The 13511-nt window shown below is 62.3% G+C and overlaps 2 protein-coding genes across 3 annotated transcripts; one reads left to right on the top strand and one right to left on the bottom strand.

The window, feature by feature from the left end:
* Positions 1–1498: 1498 nt before the first annotated feature.
* On the bottom strand, positions 1499–4223 carry MPZ (myelin protein zero). The gene is given in 6 exon segments (XM_009568791.2): positions 1499–2245; positions 2361–2421; positions 2547–2682; positions 2761–2974; positions 3059–3219; positions 3623–4223. Coding segments are annotated over 6 exon segments (936 nt in total). The 5' UTR covers positions 3684–4223; the 3' UTR covers positions 1499–1942.
* Positions 4224–4854: 631 nt separating this feature from the next.
* On the top strand, positions 4855–13493 carry SDHC (succinate dehydrogenase complex subunit C). 2 transcript variants are annotated; one of them, XM_054051042.1, is made up of 6 exons: positions 4855–4931; positions 8198–8254; positions 8998–9099; positions 9697–9758; positions 11399–11562; positions 13212–13493. In XM_054051042.1, the coding sequence occupies exons 1-6, from the start codon at positions 4912–4914 to the stop codon at positions 13314–13316; spliced, it is 510 nt and encodes a 169-aa protein (XP_053907017.1). In that variant the 5' UTR covers positions 4855–4911; the 3' UTR covers positions 13317–13493. The 2 variants fall into 2 exon arrangements, with proteins under 2 accessions (XP_053907017.1, XP_053907018.1); XM_054051043.1 differs by lacking the exons at positions 4855–4931; positions 8198–8254 and adding an exon at positions 8278–8571.
* Positions 13494–13511: the final 18 nt, after the last annotated feature.

Consider the following 13511-nt stretch of genomic DNA (forward strand, 5'->3'; position numbering starts at 1 on the left):
GGGGGGGGGGGAAGAAAAGTGCTTTTTTGGGGGAAAGAAAGCGGTTTTGGGGTTTTCTAGGGGAGGGGGAGGTTTTGGGGGGGGGGGGCACGATCCTGCCCCACCGATTGGGGGGGCGGGGGGGGTCTGGGACCGCGCACCGAGGCAGAAATAGAAAGAAAAACAGCCCCGGGGGGGGGGGGGGGGCAGGGGGGGGGCAGCCCCGCTCGCTCCAGACTTATTAGGGAAAAGATAATTATAGCCCGGGGGAGGGGGGGGGATCGGGGGGGATGAGGGGGGGGCATCCCAGCATCAGCTGAGCTCCCAGTTTGCCCCAGTTCGGAGCTGGATGCTGCTGGACTGGGATGGGGCTGGAACTGGGCTGCGGGGTGGGAGCGCTCCCAGTTTGTCCCAGTTTGGAGTTGGATGCTCTGGGACTGGGATAGGAATCAGGCTGGGGCGGAGTGCCAGGGTGGGAGCGCTCCCAGTTTGTCCCAGTTTGGAGTTGGGTGCTCTGGGACTGGGATAGGAATGGCACTGAGCCCCAGGGTGGGAGCGCTCCCAGTTCACTCCAGTTTGGAGTTGGACACTGCAGGACTGGGATGGGAATGGCACTGAGCCCCAGGGTGGGAGCGCTCCCAGTTCACTCCAGTTTGGAGTTGGACACTGCAGGACTGGGATGGGAATGGCACCGAGCCCTGGGGTGGGAGCGCTCCCAGTTCACTCCAGTTTGGAGTTGGACACTGCAGGACTGGGATGGGAATGGCACCGAGCCCTGGGGTGGGAGCGCTCCCAGTTCATTCCAGTTTGGAGTTGGACACTGCAGGACTGGGATGGGAATGGCTCTGAGCCCCGGGGTGGGGGCGCTCCCAGTTCACCCCAGTAACAAGCTGGGCACTGAGGGACTGGGATAGAGCAGGCATTGAGCCCCAAGGGGGGAGTGCTCCCAGTTTGTCCCAGTTTGGAGTGGGACACCACAGGATTGGGATGGGAATGGGACTGGCACCATGCCCTGGGGTCGGAGCGCTCCCAGTTCCCTCCAGTTTGGAATTGGCTGCTGAGGGACTGGGCTGGGGCCGGCACCGAGCCCTGGGCTGGGAGCGCTCCCAGTCTGCCCCAGTTTGGAGTCAGCCCAGTGCTCCAGCTGCCCCCGCAGCGCCAAAGCACCCGGGAAGGGGGGGAAGTGGGAAGATGGGGAAACTGAGGCACGGCAGCTGCCCCTCTCCCTGCCCCTCCATGCAATGAGTTCCGTGGTGCTCAGCCCGGCCGGGGTGGGAAGATGGGGAAACTGAGGCACGGCAGCTGCCCCTCTCCCTGCCCCTCCATGCAATGAGTTCCGCGGCGCTCAGCCCGGCGCGGGCACTGCGCTCTCCGAGATGTGAGTTTTATTAATGGGGAGGGGGCACAGGGCATAGAAAAACCTGTTGGGGAGCGGCACGCGGCGCGATGGGCACCGGCGGCTCGGCCGAAGCCTCTCTTCCTCCACGAGGCTCCGGGGAGCTGGAATTATGGGGTGGAGGGGGGAGGGTTAACGGGGGACGGGGAGGGGGGCACGGAGGGGACGTGGCGGGGGGACCCCGCGACGTCATTGGGGCTCAGTCGCGGGGAGAGACGAGAAAACGGCCAAAAAAAGGGGACAATTAGGGACAAAGGGACCCTCCCAGGGAATGGATTGGGGTGATGGCGAGGGGAGGGGGCAACCCGGTCCCCATAGGGACCCCCCGGTCCTCGGTGAGGGGGGACCGAGGCTGCCCGGGGTGGGGGATGGACCCCAAATTCAGTGGTTTTGTCTTCAAATAGAAAAGTTACATCAGTGCCCGGCGGCGGGCAGGACGGCGGCGGCGCAGAGGAAGGTACCGACGGGGCTGGGGGACACCGGGGGGACCCCAAGGGTTGGGGGACCCAGGGCGAGGACCACACCCCGCTCCTCGCCGGGTCCCGGTGGGCGTCCGGGGGGGGTTCCTCAAGGCCCCGCGTTGGGGTGGATGATGCTCATCAGGGCGCTCTTGAGGCTGCCCCGGCTCGGGGAGCGGGCGGCGGGCGGCGGGCGGGCGGCCTCGGCGCCTTGGCCTCGCAGCTCCATCTCGATGGTCATCACCACTTTGGGGGGTCGAGGAGCCCCGTCGCCCGCTCCCGCGGTACCTTCCCTGCCCGCTAACCGCTATTTCTTATCCTTGCGGGACTCGCCCGGGGCTCCCTTGGCTTTCTTCTCGCCGGCCGCCTTGGCGCTGCGGCTGTGGTCCAGCATGGCGTAGAGCACGGGCGCCTGCGGGGACGCGGCGGCATCGGCACCGCCGAATCCCCGCAGCCTCTCCGAAGACCAGGAGAAGGCTTCACGCCCCTTCCCAACCAGGTTTGTCCCCCAAACCTTCGGCACTCACCTGCCGGCTGCGCTTGGACGCGTCCTTGGCCGATCGCTGCAGCTTGCCCTTCTCCATGGCGCTAAAATTGGAGCAGAAAGAGGAAAAGGCATCTCGGAAAGGCAATCCCCCTTCCTTGGTCCCACCCTGAAGCTTTGGGGTTTTTTTTTTGGGGTGCTTTGGCCCCGGTTAGGCGGTGGGGCTCACCTCAGCCGTCGCTGCAGGGCGACCTGCCGCCGCAGCCAGCAGTAGCGCAGGAGATAGGCGAGGGCCACCGCCAGGGCCACCAGCAGCAGCGCGCCGCCCACGATGGAACCCAACACCACGCCGTAGCGGGTGGGCACTGCGGGGAGAGCCCCACCCGTCAGCGCCTCGACCGCAGCGGCAACGGTGGTGGCGATGGGGATTGATGGGGTCGTACCTTTCTCGAAGACGTAGAGCGTGACCTGGGAAGACTTGCCGACGATGTCCGGAGGGTTCTTGACGTCGCAGGTGAAGGTGCCGTTGTCGGTGTAGTCCAGGTTGTGGATGACGATGGAGCCATCCTTGCGGTAGGGGTTGCCCACCCACTCCATCCGCTCTTTGAAGGTGCCCACGTCATCGATGTAGGGCTGGCCCTTGGCGTAGTGGAATATCTAGCCATGGGGACAGACACACGGACGCCGGTGTGACGGCGGCTGCGGGCACGGCAGGGCCACCCCTCACCCTCAAGTGCTTACGGAGATGCTGTCGCGGGAGCCCTCGGCTTGGAAGTGCCAAGTGATGGAGATGTCCTCGGAGATCCACTCGCTGGACCAGAAGCTGCAGGAGAGGGTGACGTGGGAGCCGACGGTGCCGTGCACCTCCCGTTGCGTGTAGACGTGGATGGACAACGCCGGCCCTGCCAGGGGCACAAACCCGTCATGGCACACCCGGCTGCGTCCCTACGCCGGCGTGCGGTGCCGCTAAATACTTTTGGTGGCCCTGGAGGACGCGGGCGTGGGACAGCAGCTCCTTGTGCCACCACCGCTCTGGTGTCCCCATGACCGGCTCAAAGGGCGTCCCGGTGCCGGCTGGACCCCGGCAGGGCTGGATGCGGCACCCAGCACCCTCTGCCACCCCTGGGGATACGGTATGGTGCCGGGACTTGCGGCAAGGGGGTTGCCACCACCGGTGATGTCCCCAAAAGTGAGGTGTGGGTGGCCACCAGCCCCACGGACACCTCCTGGGAGTCTGGAGCCCCACGGCACCAGCTGCTGGGATCGGGATATGGGGATCGTCCGCCCCGGCTGCCGCCAGCTTACCCAGCACCGAGAGGAGTCCGGCGAGGAGGAGGCAGCCGCTGCCCCCGGTGCCCTGCGACATGGTGGCTGCTGTCACCGTCGGGGTCCGAGCCGCATGGACAGCCGGCGGTGCACGGGTCCGTCGGCGTGCCGAAGGCTGCCAGCAAGATGGGGCTGAGGTTTAAGAACCAGCAGTGCCAAACGATGCCGGCGGCCCCTCGGCACGGGCCAATGGGCGCCGGAGGGCCGGGGCGGTGGGGGCTGGTGGGGCCAAAGCTGAAAGGGGACATTTAGTTTGGCGCTACGTGAGGAGGGGGAAGCATGTGGCGAGGAGGTTGGGGACACAGTGCCCTTTGTCCGGCCGCATTCCCGCTCATGGCGGAGGCGGCCGGGCAGGAATGCAGCTGGAGCCGGAGGGCACCGGCACGCGGCCATGGCCCCGCTTGGGCCCTGCCTGGCGGGACTCGGGGTCTCATGCAGTCCCCCGGCACGCTCCGGTGCCGGCCTCGCTGTGGGCTCCCGGGCGGCACTGCCGGCTCCAGCCAAGGGCGCTTCCCGGAGCCTCTGCTCTGGCTCCACTTTGGGGTGAAAACACAGCTTTGAGCAGGTGGTGGCAAACGTTTCCACCTGTGCCAGGGATGAGGGGCACCGCCATCCCCGCGGCGGCAGAGCCGGAGCCACCAAAGCCACAGAGACCACACGGGGACCAGGGTGGGGTGGGGTGGGAATGGGGATGAGGATTGGAATGAGGATGGGATGAGATGGGGATGTGTATATGGAGGGGATGGGGATGAAGGTGAAGATGGGATGGGGATGGGATGGGATGAGGGTGAGGATGGGATGGCGACGGGATGAGGATGGGGATGAAGATGGGGACAAGGATGGGATGAGATGGGGATGTGTATATGGAGGGGATGGGGATGGAATGGGATGAGGATGGGAATGAGGATGGGATGAGATGGGGATGGGATGTGTATATGGAGGGGATGAGGATGGGGATGAAGGTGAAGATGGGATGGAGATGGGATGAGGATGGGAATGAGGATGGGAATGAGGATGGGATGGCGACAGGATGAGGATGGGGATGAGGATAGGATGGGGATGAGGATGGGGATGGGGATGGGATGGGGATGGGATGAGGGTGAGGATGAGGATGGGATGGCGACGGGATGGAGATGAAGGTTCGGGTTCGGATAAGGATAAGGATAAGGGTAAGGGTAAGGATAAGGATAAGGATAAGGACGAGGGCCTCAGCCACAGCCGCGGCCGGAAGTGACGTCACAGCCGCTTCCGGCGCTCGGCGCTCCAAGATGGCGGCACTGGCGCTGAGGTGACTCCGAGGGGGCGTAACGGGGGGAGCTGCTGGGACCCCCCCCCCTCGCCTCGGGATCCCCTTCCTCCTCCGGGACGCCCCCCATCCCCCGAGACCCCCCCAGTGGTCCCGGGACCCCCACTCCCACGGCCCCGGGACCTCCCCGTCCCGGCCCAGGACCCCCCGCCATGGCCCCGGCGCCCTGACCCCCCCGTCCTCCCTTGTCCCTGGGGCTCTGACACCCCCTACCCCGGGGCTGGGCCCCTTCCCCCCCCCCTTGTCTGCTCCCCCCGCCATCCCAGGACTGGGATCCCCCTTCTCCTTCTTGGCTCCAGGGCCTTGACCGCCCCCCCTCGTGTACCCGCCCCGCGATCCCAGGGCTGGGACCCCCCCTCATCCCTGGCTTCTAGGGCTCTGACCCCCCGCCTCCCCGACTTCGAGGCTATGACCGCCTCTATTCCCCCCCCAGCCCCAAGACTGGGACCCCCCCTCTCCCCTTGCTCCAGGGCTCTGACCCCCCCCCCCCCCCCCGTTTCCCCCTCCCCAGTCTCAGGACTTGGACACCCCCTCTTCTCTGGTTCCAGGGCTCTGGCCCCAGGGCTGGAACCCCTGGGACCCCCCCCCGCTCTCCCCTGGCTTCAGGGCTCTGCCCCCCCCGGTGGCAGCGTTTGGGTTTAATTCCTATGATTTATTCTCTTTCTGTCAGTCAGAGGCATCATATTCGTGGGGGCTGTTTTGTGGTGGGGTTGTTTGGGGCTGCGGGGGTGGAAGGGGGGGCCGGCTCCGGTGCCGCACGCACCTGACAGCGTTGCCCTGGTTCTGCCTCCGTCTGTCAGATGAAATGGCATTAATGATCGCGTCTCGTTCAGGCGGAATCCGAGGGGTTTTTATAGACCTGTCTTGCAGGCTGAGCCGTAACGATGTCTGCCGGCATGATGCCGAGCAGGTGCTGAGCTAGAACTGTCCCAGCGACCGCTCGAGAGTCCCCCCCGGAGCTTATGGAGCAGTGGGGGTGCAGCCGGTGCTGTTACATCAGGCAGTTCTCCACATCTGGTTACACCAGGTGGTTCTCTACAGAGCTGGGGAAGGATCTGGAGAACAGGGGTTGTGGGAGCGGCTGAGGGACTTGGGGTTGCGTAGCCTGGAGAAAAGGAGGCTGAGGGGAGACTTCGTCGCTCTCCGCGGCTCCTGGAAAGGAGGTTGGAGCCAGGCAGGGCTCTGCTCCCAAGGAATAAGTGATGGAAGGAGAGAAAACGGCCTCAACCTACGCCAAGAGAGGTTTAGATCGGATATTGGGAAAAATTCTTCACTGAAAGAGTGGTGAAGCCCTGGCAGAGTCTGTGCAGGGCAGTGGGGGAGTCCCCGTCCCTGGAGGGGCTTAAGGAACGTGCAGATGTGGCACTTGGGGACATGGCTTAGTGGATGTAGTAGAGTTGGGCTGATGGTTGGACTGGATGAGCTTGGAGGTCTTTTCCAACCTTAATGATTCCATGATTCTGCTGGTGGACGCGGCGTTGGCTTGCTGGTGGTTTGGTGGGCCCAACCGTTGCGGTGTCCTGCAGCTCTTGGGTTTGTGGTGAGGCCGCAGTGTGGGAAGGCGCCGATAAACCAGGGATGATGGCTCAAAGCAGAGTTTTTTGGTCGGGAACGTTGCACTGCGGCATAGGGCGGATCCTTGTGTGAACCTCCTTGGGTTCAACCAGGCCAAGGGCGAGGTCCTGCACCTGGGTTGGGGCAATCCCCGCTTTTAATCCAGGCTGGGGAATGATGTGATTGGGAGCAGCCCTGAGGAGAAGGACTTGGGGTGCTGGTCGAGGAGAAGCTGGTCAAGAGCCACAACGTGTGCTCGCAGCAGCGCGGCCAGCAGGGAGGGAGGGAATTCTGCCCCTCTGTTTCTCTCTGGGGAGACCTCATCTGGAGGATCGGGTCCAGTTCTGGAATCCTCAACAGAAGAAGGAGATGGAGCTGTTGGAACGGGTCCAGAGGAGGCCACAAGGATGGTGTGAGGGCTGGAGAACCTCCCGTACGAGGACAGGCTGAGAGAGTTGGGGTTGTTCAGCCTGGAGAAGAGAAGGCTCTGAGGAGACCTTAGAGCAGCTTCCAGTGCCTGAAGGGGCTCCAGGAAAGCTGGGGAGGGGCTGTTCACAAAGGCTGTGGGGATGGGATGAGGGGGAGCAGGGATGAACTGGAGAAGGGCAGATTTAGACTTGATATAAGGAAGAATTTCTTCACCATGAGGATGGTGAGGCCCTGGCCCAGGTTTCCCAGGGAAGCTGTGACTGCCCCATCCCTGGAGGTGTTCCAGGCCAGGTTGGATGGGGCTTGGAGGCCTTGATCCAGTGGGAGGTGTCCCTGTCCATGGCAGGGTTGGAACTGGATGATCTTTAAGATTCTTTCCAACCCAAACTATTCTATGATTCTGTGGTTGTTGAGGACTTGTGCATCCAGCCGGGATGCTTTCCTAAAAACCTGCAGTATTTCAAGTCTTTGCTTTTGAAAGGAAACATCCTAAACATCATCTGCACAGGAACTCACAGCGGTGAATAACAACAGCTTTTGTTTTGGATTCACACCTGGAGCGCTGACCTCCAGATGGTTTTCCTGTGGCGTCCACGGGGCCGGCTGTGGGATGAGTGAGGAGCAGCAGCTCCGTAAGTGGAAAAGCGGAAGGTGCTGGTACAGGCGCTCATGTGGTGGGATCAGCGTTTGTCTGGTGCTGCGGGCATTGTCACGGCCTCGCGCTCTCTGTCCCGGAGAGGAGTGGGTGCTGTGGATTCCAGCCCACATCTGGGAGTGCTGGGGCTGCACCAGGCCTGGAGAGAGGCTCTGAGTGCCAAAGTCCCGATTCCTGCCCTCGCTCCACAGAGAGCGGCTCCCACCGCTTTGGGAACCACAAAATCCCTTCCTCCCCTCCCATCCTGCCGCTGCTTACTGAGCAGCAGGTGCCGTCACAAACACCGTGTTTGGAGGAGGAAGGGAATGGCTCTGTCCCAGCGTCGGGAGAATGAGGCTCGGCAGACAGGAGCACGCAGGGGCTGCTGCAGTGGTGCTGCCCACGTTTGTCCTGCAGAAGAGGTGTTAGAGCTGAGCTGTTACCGAGTGTCCTGAGGAAAGAAGCCCTAAAGCCTCTGAGAGCCTTGTAGGAGAGATTTGACAGGGAACAGCTCCGATCCTCTCCTTGGTCACATTGATTTTGAGATCTGAAGTGCTGAGTCCCCTCCCATCCCACATCGCTGGTATTTCCAGGTGTTTGGTGCTCACGAAGCCTCTCTTCTCTCTTCTAGATGCGTCGGTCGGCGATGCCTGCTGGCTCGGCTCGGCCCCGGCCTCTCCGTGCGACAGTGAGTCCGAGGTTCCACTGGGAGTAGCGGGATTACATTCTTCCCCGAGGGATCCCATCTGAGGCTGTGGAGCTGCTCTGTCCCCATCCTGATTCTGATCTATTGAGGCCGCACGTTGGCCGGGGCTGTGGCTTTGGCCAGGCGGGAGGAGAGCCCTGGACATCCGGGGTCTCTCGTGGGGTGGCATCTCTCGTCACAAATGCCGTGTTTGGAGGAGGGAGAGAATGTCTCCCTTCTGTGAGCCCCTAGAACCTGCTTCATCCTGTGCTTCCTGCTTGGGGCTTGGGAGAAACCGTTGTTTCTTGCTAAATCAGGCTGTAAGTTTAATTACTGTGTAATGTTTGGAACATTAAATTACAAGCTCTTTACTCGGTGCAGACTGCAATTACCGTGACAGTGAAGAGCAGGTTGCGCGTTATCAGCATTACAGAACGCGTTATCTGATATCTTACACCCTAATTTGGGCGGTGGTGGCGGGGGAGGCTCTGCTGGCAGAGCGGATTCCAATGCAGCAGTTCCCCATCATCCCGCCTGTGATTGTTATTCACTCGGGAAGCTGGCAGCGATCCGCTCCTCACTGCGTCCGTGCGCAGCTGGAGCCACTCTTAAAGCTGCTCCAGTGAAGGTCAGCCTGGAACTCGTGTCCCCCAAGGCAGGGAGCTGCCGCAGCCTTGCCTGGCAGATTGGGTGGGGGTAAAATGCTGCCCATTGCTCCGCACCTCCTGTCTCCTCTTCTTTTGCAGCATTATCCCGATGGGAACGACGGCCAAGGAGGAGATGGCCCACTTCTGGGAGAAGAACACTAAGTCCAACCGCCCCTTGTCCCCTCACGTCACCATTTACAAGTAAGAGCTTCGTGCTGGGGCTCCGCTGGCCGGCAGCAGCCCTGCCTCTGTCCCGTGGGAGCAGTCCCAGGCCCGCAGAGCCGATGGCACGCGCTGTTTTCATGTGGGATGCTGCCGAAGGGTGGGGAGCCTCGCGCTGTGCCGCAGGGTACGGCCGGCTTGGGAAGCAGCGGAAGGTGGCTGCGCTGATCAGAGCTGGGGCAGAGGCAGGAGGCCAACACAGGACTCTTGAGGTCCCTCCTTGGAGAGGTGACAGCTCCTGCAGGGCCACCCCATCACCTTTCTGGGCTCTCTCGTTTATCCCTGAGTCTGGAGCGCAGACTTTGTCCCTAAACTATGGGAGCGTGGCAGTTCTGTCTGTAAGCTTCCTCAGCACACACCCTGCCCCTTCCCGAGCCCGTGCCAGTGGCGTGTGCCATTCCCAAGCTGCCTCTGCACATTCCCTTGTCTCTACTCTTTTGCTCGCGCTGGATTCCTTGAATAACTCCAAGCGCAGCAGTGCCTGCTCGGCCCTGCCCAGGAGCAGGGGCTGCGCCTGGCCGGCAGAGCCCTGCCGGTGTCCTGCCCAGCTCGGCTGACGTGGTGCTTGTTTTCCAGGTGGTCCCTGCCCATGGCGATGTCCATCACGCATCGCGGCACTGGCGTTGCGCTCAGCTTAGGTGCGTGCATCTTCCGGGGGCCACGGGAAGGGAGACCCCTCTGGTTCGGAGCTGTGGCTCCAGAAGGACGTTCCCTCCCGGGGAGGGTTCAATTTATCCTCAGCCTTTCTCCCTCCCCTGAATGTCTACCCGTCCCCATTTCTCTGTCCCTCTCAAAGCCTCGGGAGCCTTTGCAGCATTGAACCGGGCCTGGCTGCTTTCCTGGAGCTTCCCACATGCTGGAGCAGGCGCATCTGCTGCCTGGATCTCAGCCCCTCTCCTCAAGGGGGGCTTTTGCTGGTTCACAGGGACCCTGTGTGAGGGAGGGGCCGATGGGCAGGCAGAGCTCCGAGGATTTTCCTTAGCACAGGTGGAGTTTTTCTGGAGCTTCCTGGGAGAGGCTGCTGCTTTCGCAGAGATCCCAGTGAGGGAGAAAGTGGCACCAGCATCAAAACCGAGAAAATCTCTCTGAGTCTCATGGTGTGAGCGATTGGACTCCAGCTGAAAGGCTGTTTGATTCCCATGGGTGCTGCTCACGGCAGCAGGAAGGGGCTCCTCTCCCTGTTTGTTCAGAGCGAGCAGGAGCAGCGAGGGCTGCCCCTTGCCCTTCCCAGCCTTGCTTCTCATCAGGGCCGAGGAGTTGGGCTCCCAGCAAAGGGCACCCCTATGCCCTCCTACTCCCACATCCACACGGCAGAGCCTGGTGAGGGCTTGGCTCTGCTCCCGGGCCGGCCGCCTGGCTCCCAGCTGTGCCCTGCGAGGAGCGGCCGATGGCTGCCTGCTCCGAGCGCGGCAAGGTGACCTTGCCTGCGTGATCCCTGCCAGCCCAGCTGGCTCCTTTGGGGCGGCTGTGTGCCCTGCTCTTTGTACAAATCCAGGGCATTGTATGGCAGCTGTGAAAGCTGGCCGTGAAGCTTTGGGATTTCATCTCCAGGAGCTCGGGATGCGCCTGGCCCTGTGGGCTGCAGCCCCTGTCCCGCTTGCTCCGATCCATCAGCCTCTGCCAGAGGGGGGATCATCCCTGGCTGAGCGTGATGGAACCTCGCTCCTGCTGAGCAGCGCTCAGAGCTGGGAGGAGGAGGAGGGGAAGTGTTGGGCTCCTCTCCGTCAAGGCCTATAATTACAGCAGCCGCTGACTTCCTGCACTTGATGCCGGTCGAGCACAAAGGCCCTTGAGGAGAGGAGTGGCAGAGCGAGGAAGCAGCTGGTGGCTCAGCTGAGGTGCTTGAGCTGCTGTGCTGCAGTGTAATCAGGCGCTATTGAGCGGAGTGGGAATGGGGACGCGGCTGACGGCTGGCTGCCATCGTTCCCATTCTTTTGGCAGCACCGTCTGGAGAAACCCTCTTGGCCTGGGAAAGGGGAGGAGAAGCTGCCTTGAGTCTGGGCTGGCTTGGTCCATGGGTGTTGTATGAGGAATGCAGCCCCTGGTGCAGGACCTGGGGCGCTGCTGCCCCGCTTTGAATCCTTGGCGCCTCAGAACACGTTGTCACGGTGCAACCAGTGTTGCTGCAGGGCCCTTCTTCCTCTTCCTTTGCTGGGAGCTGGTGGTGGTTCAAGCTGTTACCAAGCCGGGGATGCAGAGGTGGCTGGGGACTCTTTGTGGCCAGTGAGGGGTCAGAAATGCTTCCACTGGCCTGATCCGCAAGCTCTGTCTTTCCCAGGAGTCTCCCTCTTCGGCCTGGCTGCTCTGCTGTTGCCAGAGCAGTTTCCCCACTACTTGGCCATGGTGAAATCCCTCAGCCTGGGGCCTGCGCTCATCTACTCTGCTAAGTTCGCTCTGGCTTTCCCCTTCACGTACCACACCTGGAATGGAGTCCGGCACCTTGTGAGTACCGCGAGGGGCCGGGGGGCGAGGGAAGGGAAGTGGCTACCTGCTGCGGCAGCTGGGAAGGTGCCCTTGGAGATGGGAATTGGTCACCTCCAGCGCCTCAGCAGCTCGGTGCTATTTTTGACTACGTTTGAGTGGCACAGCTGCTGGTGCCTCACCGGGCGGCACAGCTGGAAGAAACATCCCCACGGCTCCTCGGGGCTGGGAGCCACGTTACAGCCAGGGATGCATCCACAGAGCCGCAGGCTCCCTGCAGAGTTGCCACCCGCTGCTCGTTATCTCGCCCTCGTCACGCAGCCGCGGCGCTGTGATCTTCCCAGCACTTTGTAGTGTTTGATGAGTGATGGATTGGAGACGGCGCTGCCGGCAAAGAAAGTAACCTGTGATGTTTTCCCTGGGCTGAAGTGAGGAACAAGCAGCTCTGCTCAGCCAGGCTCCCTGCGTTTGATGAGGGAGGGGGAGCTGGAAAGTTCCGTGCTGGGAACAGCACAGGACGTGCTGCTTTTTGCAGTCAATTTATGTTTTCGGATAGGTGCTACGGCAGCAAACTGCAGAGGCAGCTGGCTCGGAGCGTGACACGATCCTTCTGCTCCAGGCAGGGGGAGAGTGCCACGTGCGGAGCTGCAGACATGGGTTTGTGGTGTTGACAGCCTCCAGTGTTTCCAGTGTGGAAACAGGACTGGAGGACTGTGGGATGCTTATGTCAGAGAGCTGGGAGGCGCCTGGCCGAGCTGTTGGGGTGGGCAACCAGCCGTGTTTTGTGAGGGGAGCCCCCTCGGCGGGTCCTCGAGGTGGCAGGCCGTGCTGCTGGTGGTATCTCGACGCCTCGGTGCAGCCAGCTGAGCGCCACTCGCTCGGGGAGACGCTGTGAGGCGAACAGAGCTGCTTGCTCAGGGCGCTGCGAGTCTCTGCACAGACATTTTGGGGTGCCAATTAAATTGTCTGAGGAAACCAGCAGAGCTGGCCCCGGCCGTGCTCAGCAGCGCAGCCCGGCAGTGGCAGAAGGGGAATCGGCGGGGAGCAGGCTCCGATCGATGCCGCTGCCCTGGCTCCTTCTCAGCTCCCAGCTCCGCGCTGGCAGGAAGCGAGAGCTCCCGGGCTGTGCTCAGCCACCCCACGTCTGCTCGGCTGCAGTTGGGCAAGAGATGCAAACTCGTCTGCGATCCCTGGGGGACACCGGGGGGCCATTCCCACATCCCTCCCTGCTCTCTGGGCTCAGCCTGACCCCTCTCTGGCACCGGGATGTACGCAGAGGGCCGGGGGCTGCAGCTCATCGCCCTCCCTGTCTCTGCTCCTGCGATGCCAGCGCTGCTTCGGCTCGGCAGCTGGCGCGGCACTCTGTAACCTATTTCTGTCAGCAGAAAAGGAGCGAGCGGGGAGCGGCTGCCGCTTCTGAAGCAAACCTAGAGGCTGCTGGGGATTAGGGAGAGCTCTCCTAGGGAGAGCGAGGGGGATCAGCTGCCTTGGGAGGTCGGGGAAGGCCCTGCAGCCATGGACTCCCTCCCTCTGCTCCGCACCCGATGCTCCCAAGGCCACTCTTTGGGGTGGTTTTGCTGGCATTTATCAGACAGAGCTTTCCTGCCTGCCCAGCCCCTTTGGATCCCGGTGCTGCTGGACTAACCCTGCTGTTTCTCTTCTCTCTGCAGGCCTGGGACTTGGGGAAGGGGTTCAAGATCCCCCAGGTCAACCAGTCCGGTGTGCTGGTCCTGATCCTGACCCTGCTCTCCTCTGCCGGCCTTGCAGCGATGTGAAGGCGCCTCCCTGTCCATGGCCTCCCTTTTCCTGGAAGATTTGCTCTGTCCTGGCCCACCTCAAGCTGTGGTGGAGAGGGAGGTGGGAACACAGGCTCCTGAGTAAGGATCAATCTCTAGGGAAGTCATGCTTCCCCTCCTTGTGATTTTCTGGATGATCAGTGCTGCTTTTTGATAGTTGATGTGCTGAGTCCT

The sequence above is a fragment of the Cuculus canorus genome, chromosome 28 (genome assembly GCF_017976375.1).
Source record: "Cuculus canorus isolate bCucCan1 chromosome 28, bCucCan1.pri, whole genome shotgun sequence".
Lineage (NCBI taxonomy): Eukaryota > Metazoa > Chordata > Aves > Cuculiformes > Cuculidae > Cuculus > Cuculus canorus.

Excerpts from the sequence above, each read along its gene's own strand:
- SDHC (XM_054051042.1), top strand. The coding sequence starts at position 4,912 with ATGGCGGCACTGGCGCTGAG. Across the intron at positions 4,932-8,197 it reads ATGGCGGCACTGGCGCTGAG|ATGCGTCGGTCGGCGATGCC; the intron begins GTGACTCCGAGG and ends TCTCTCTTCTAG. Across the intron at positions 11,563-13,211 it reads GGAATGGAGTCCGGCACCTT|GCCTGGGACTTGGGGAAGGG; the intron begins GTGAGTACCGCG and ends TTCTCTCTGCAG.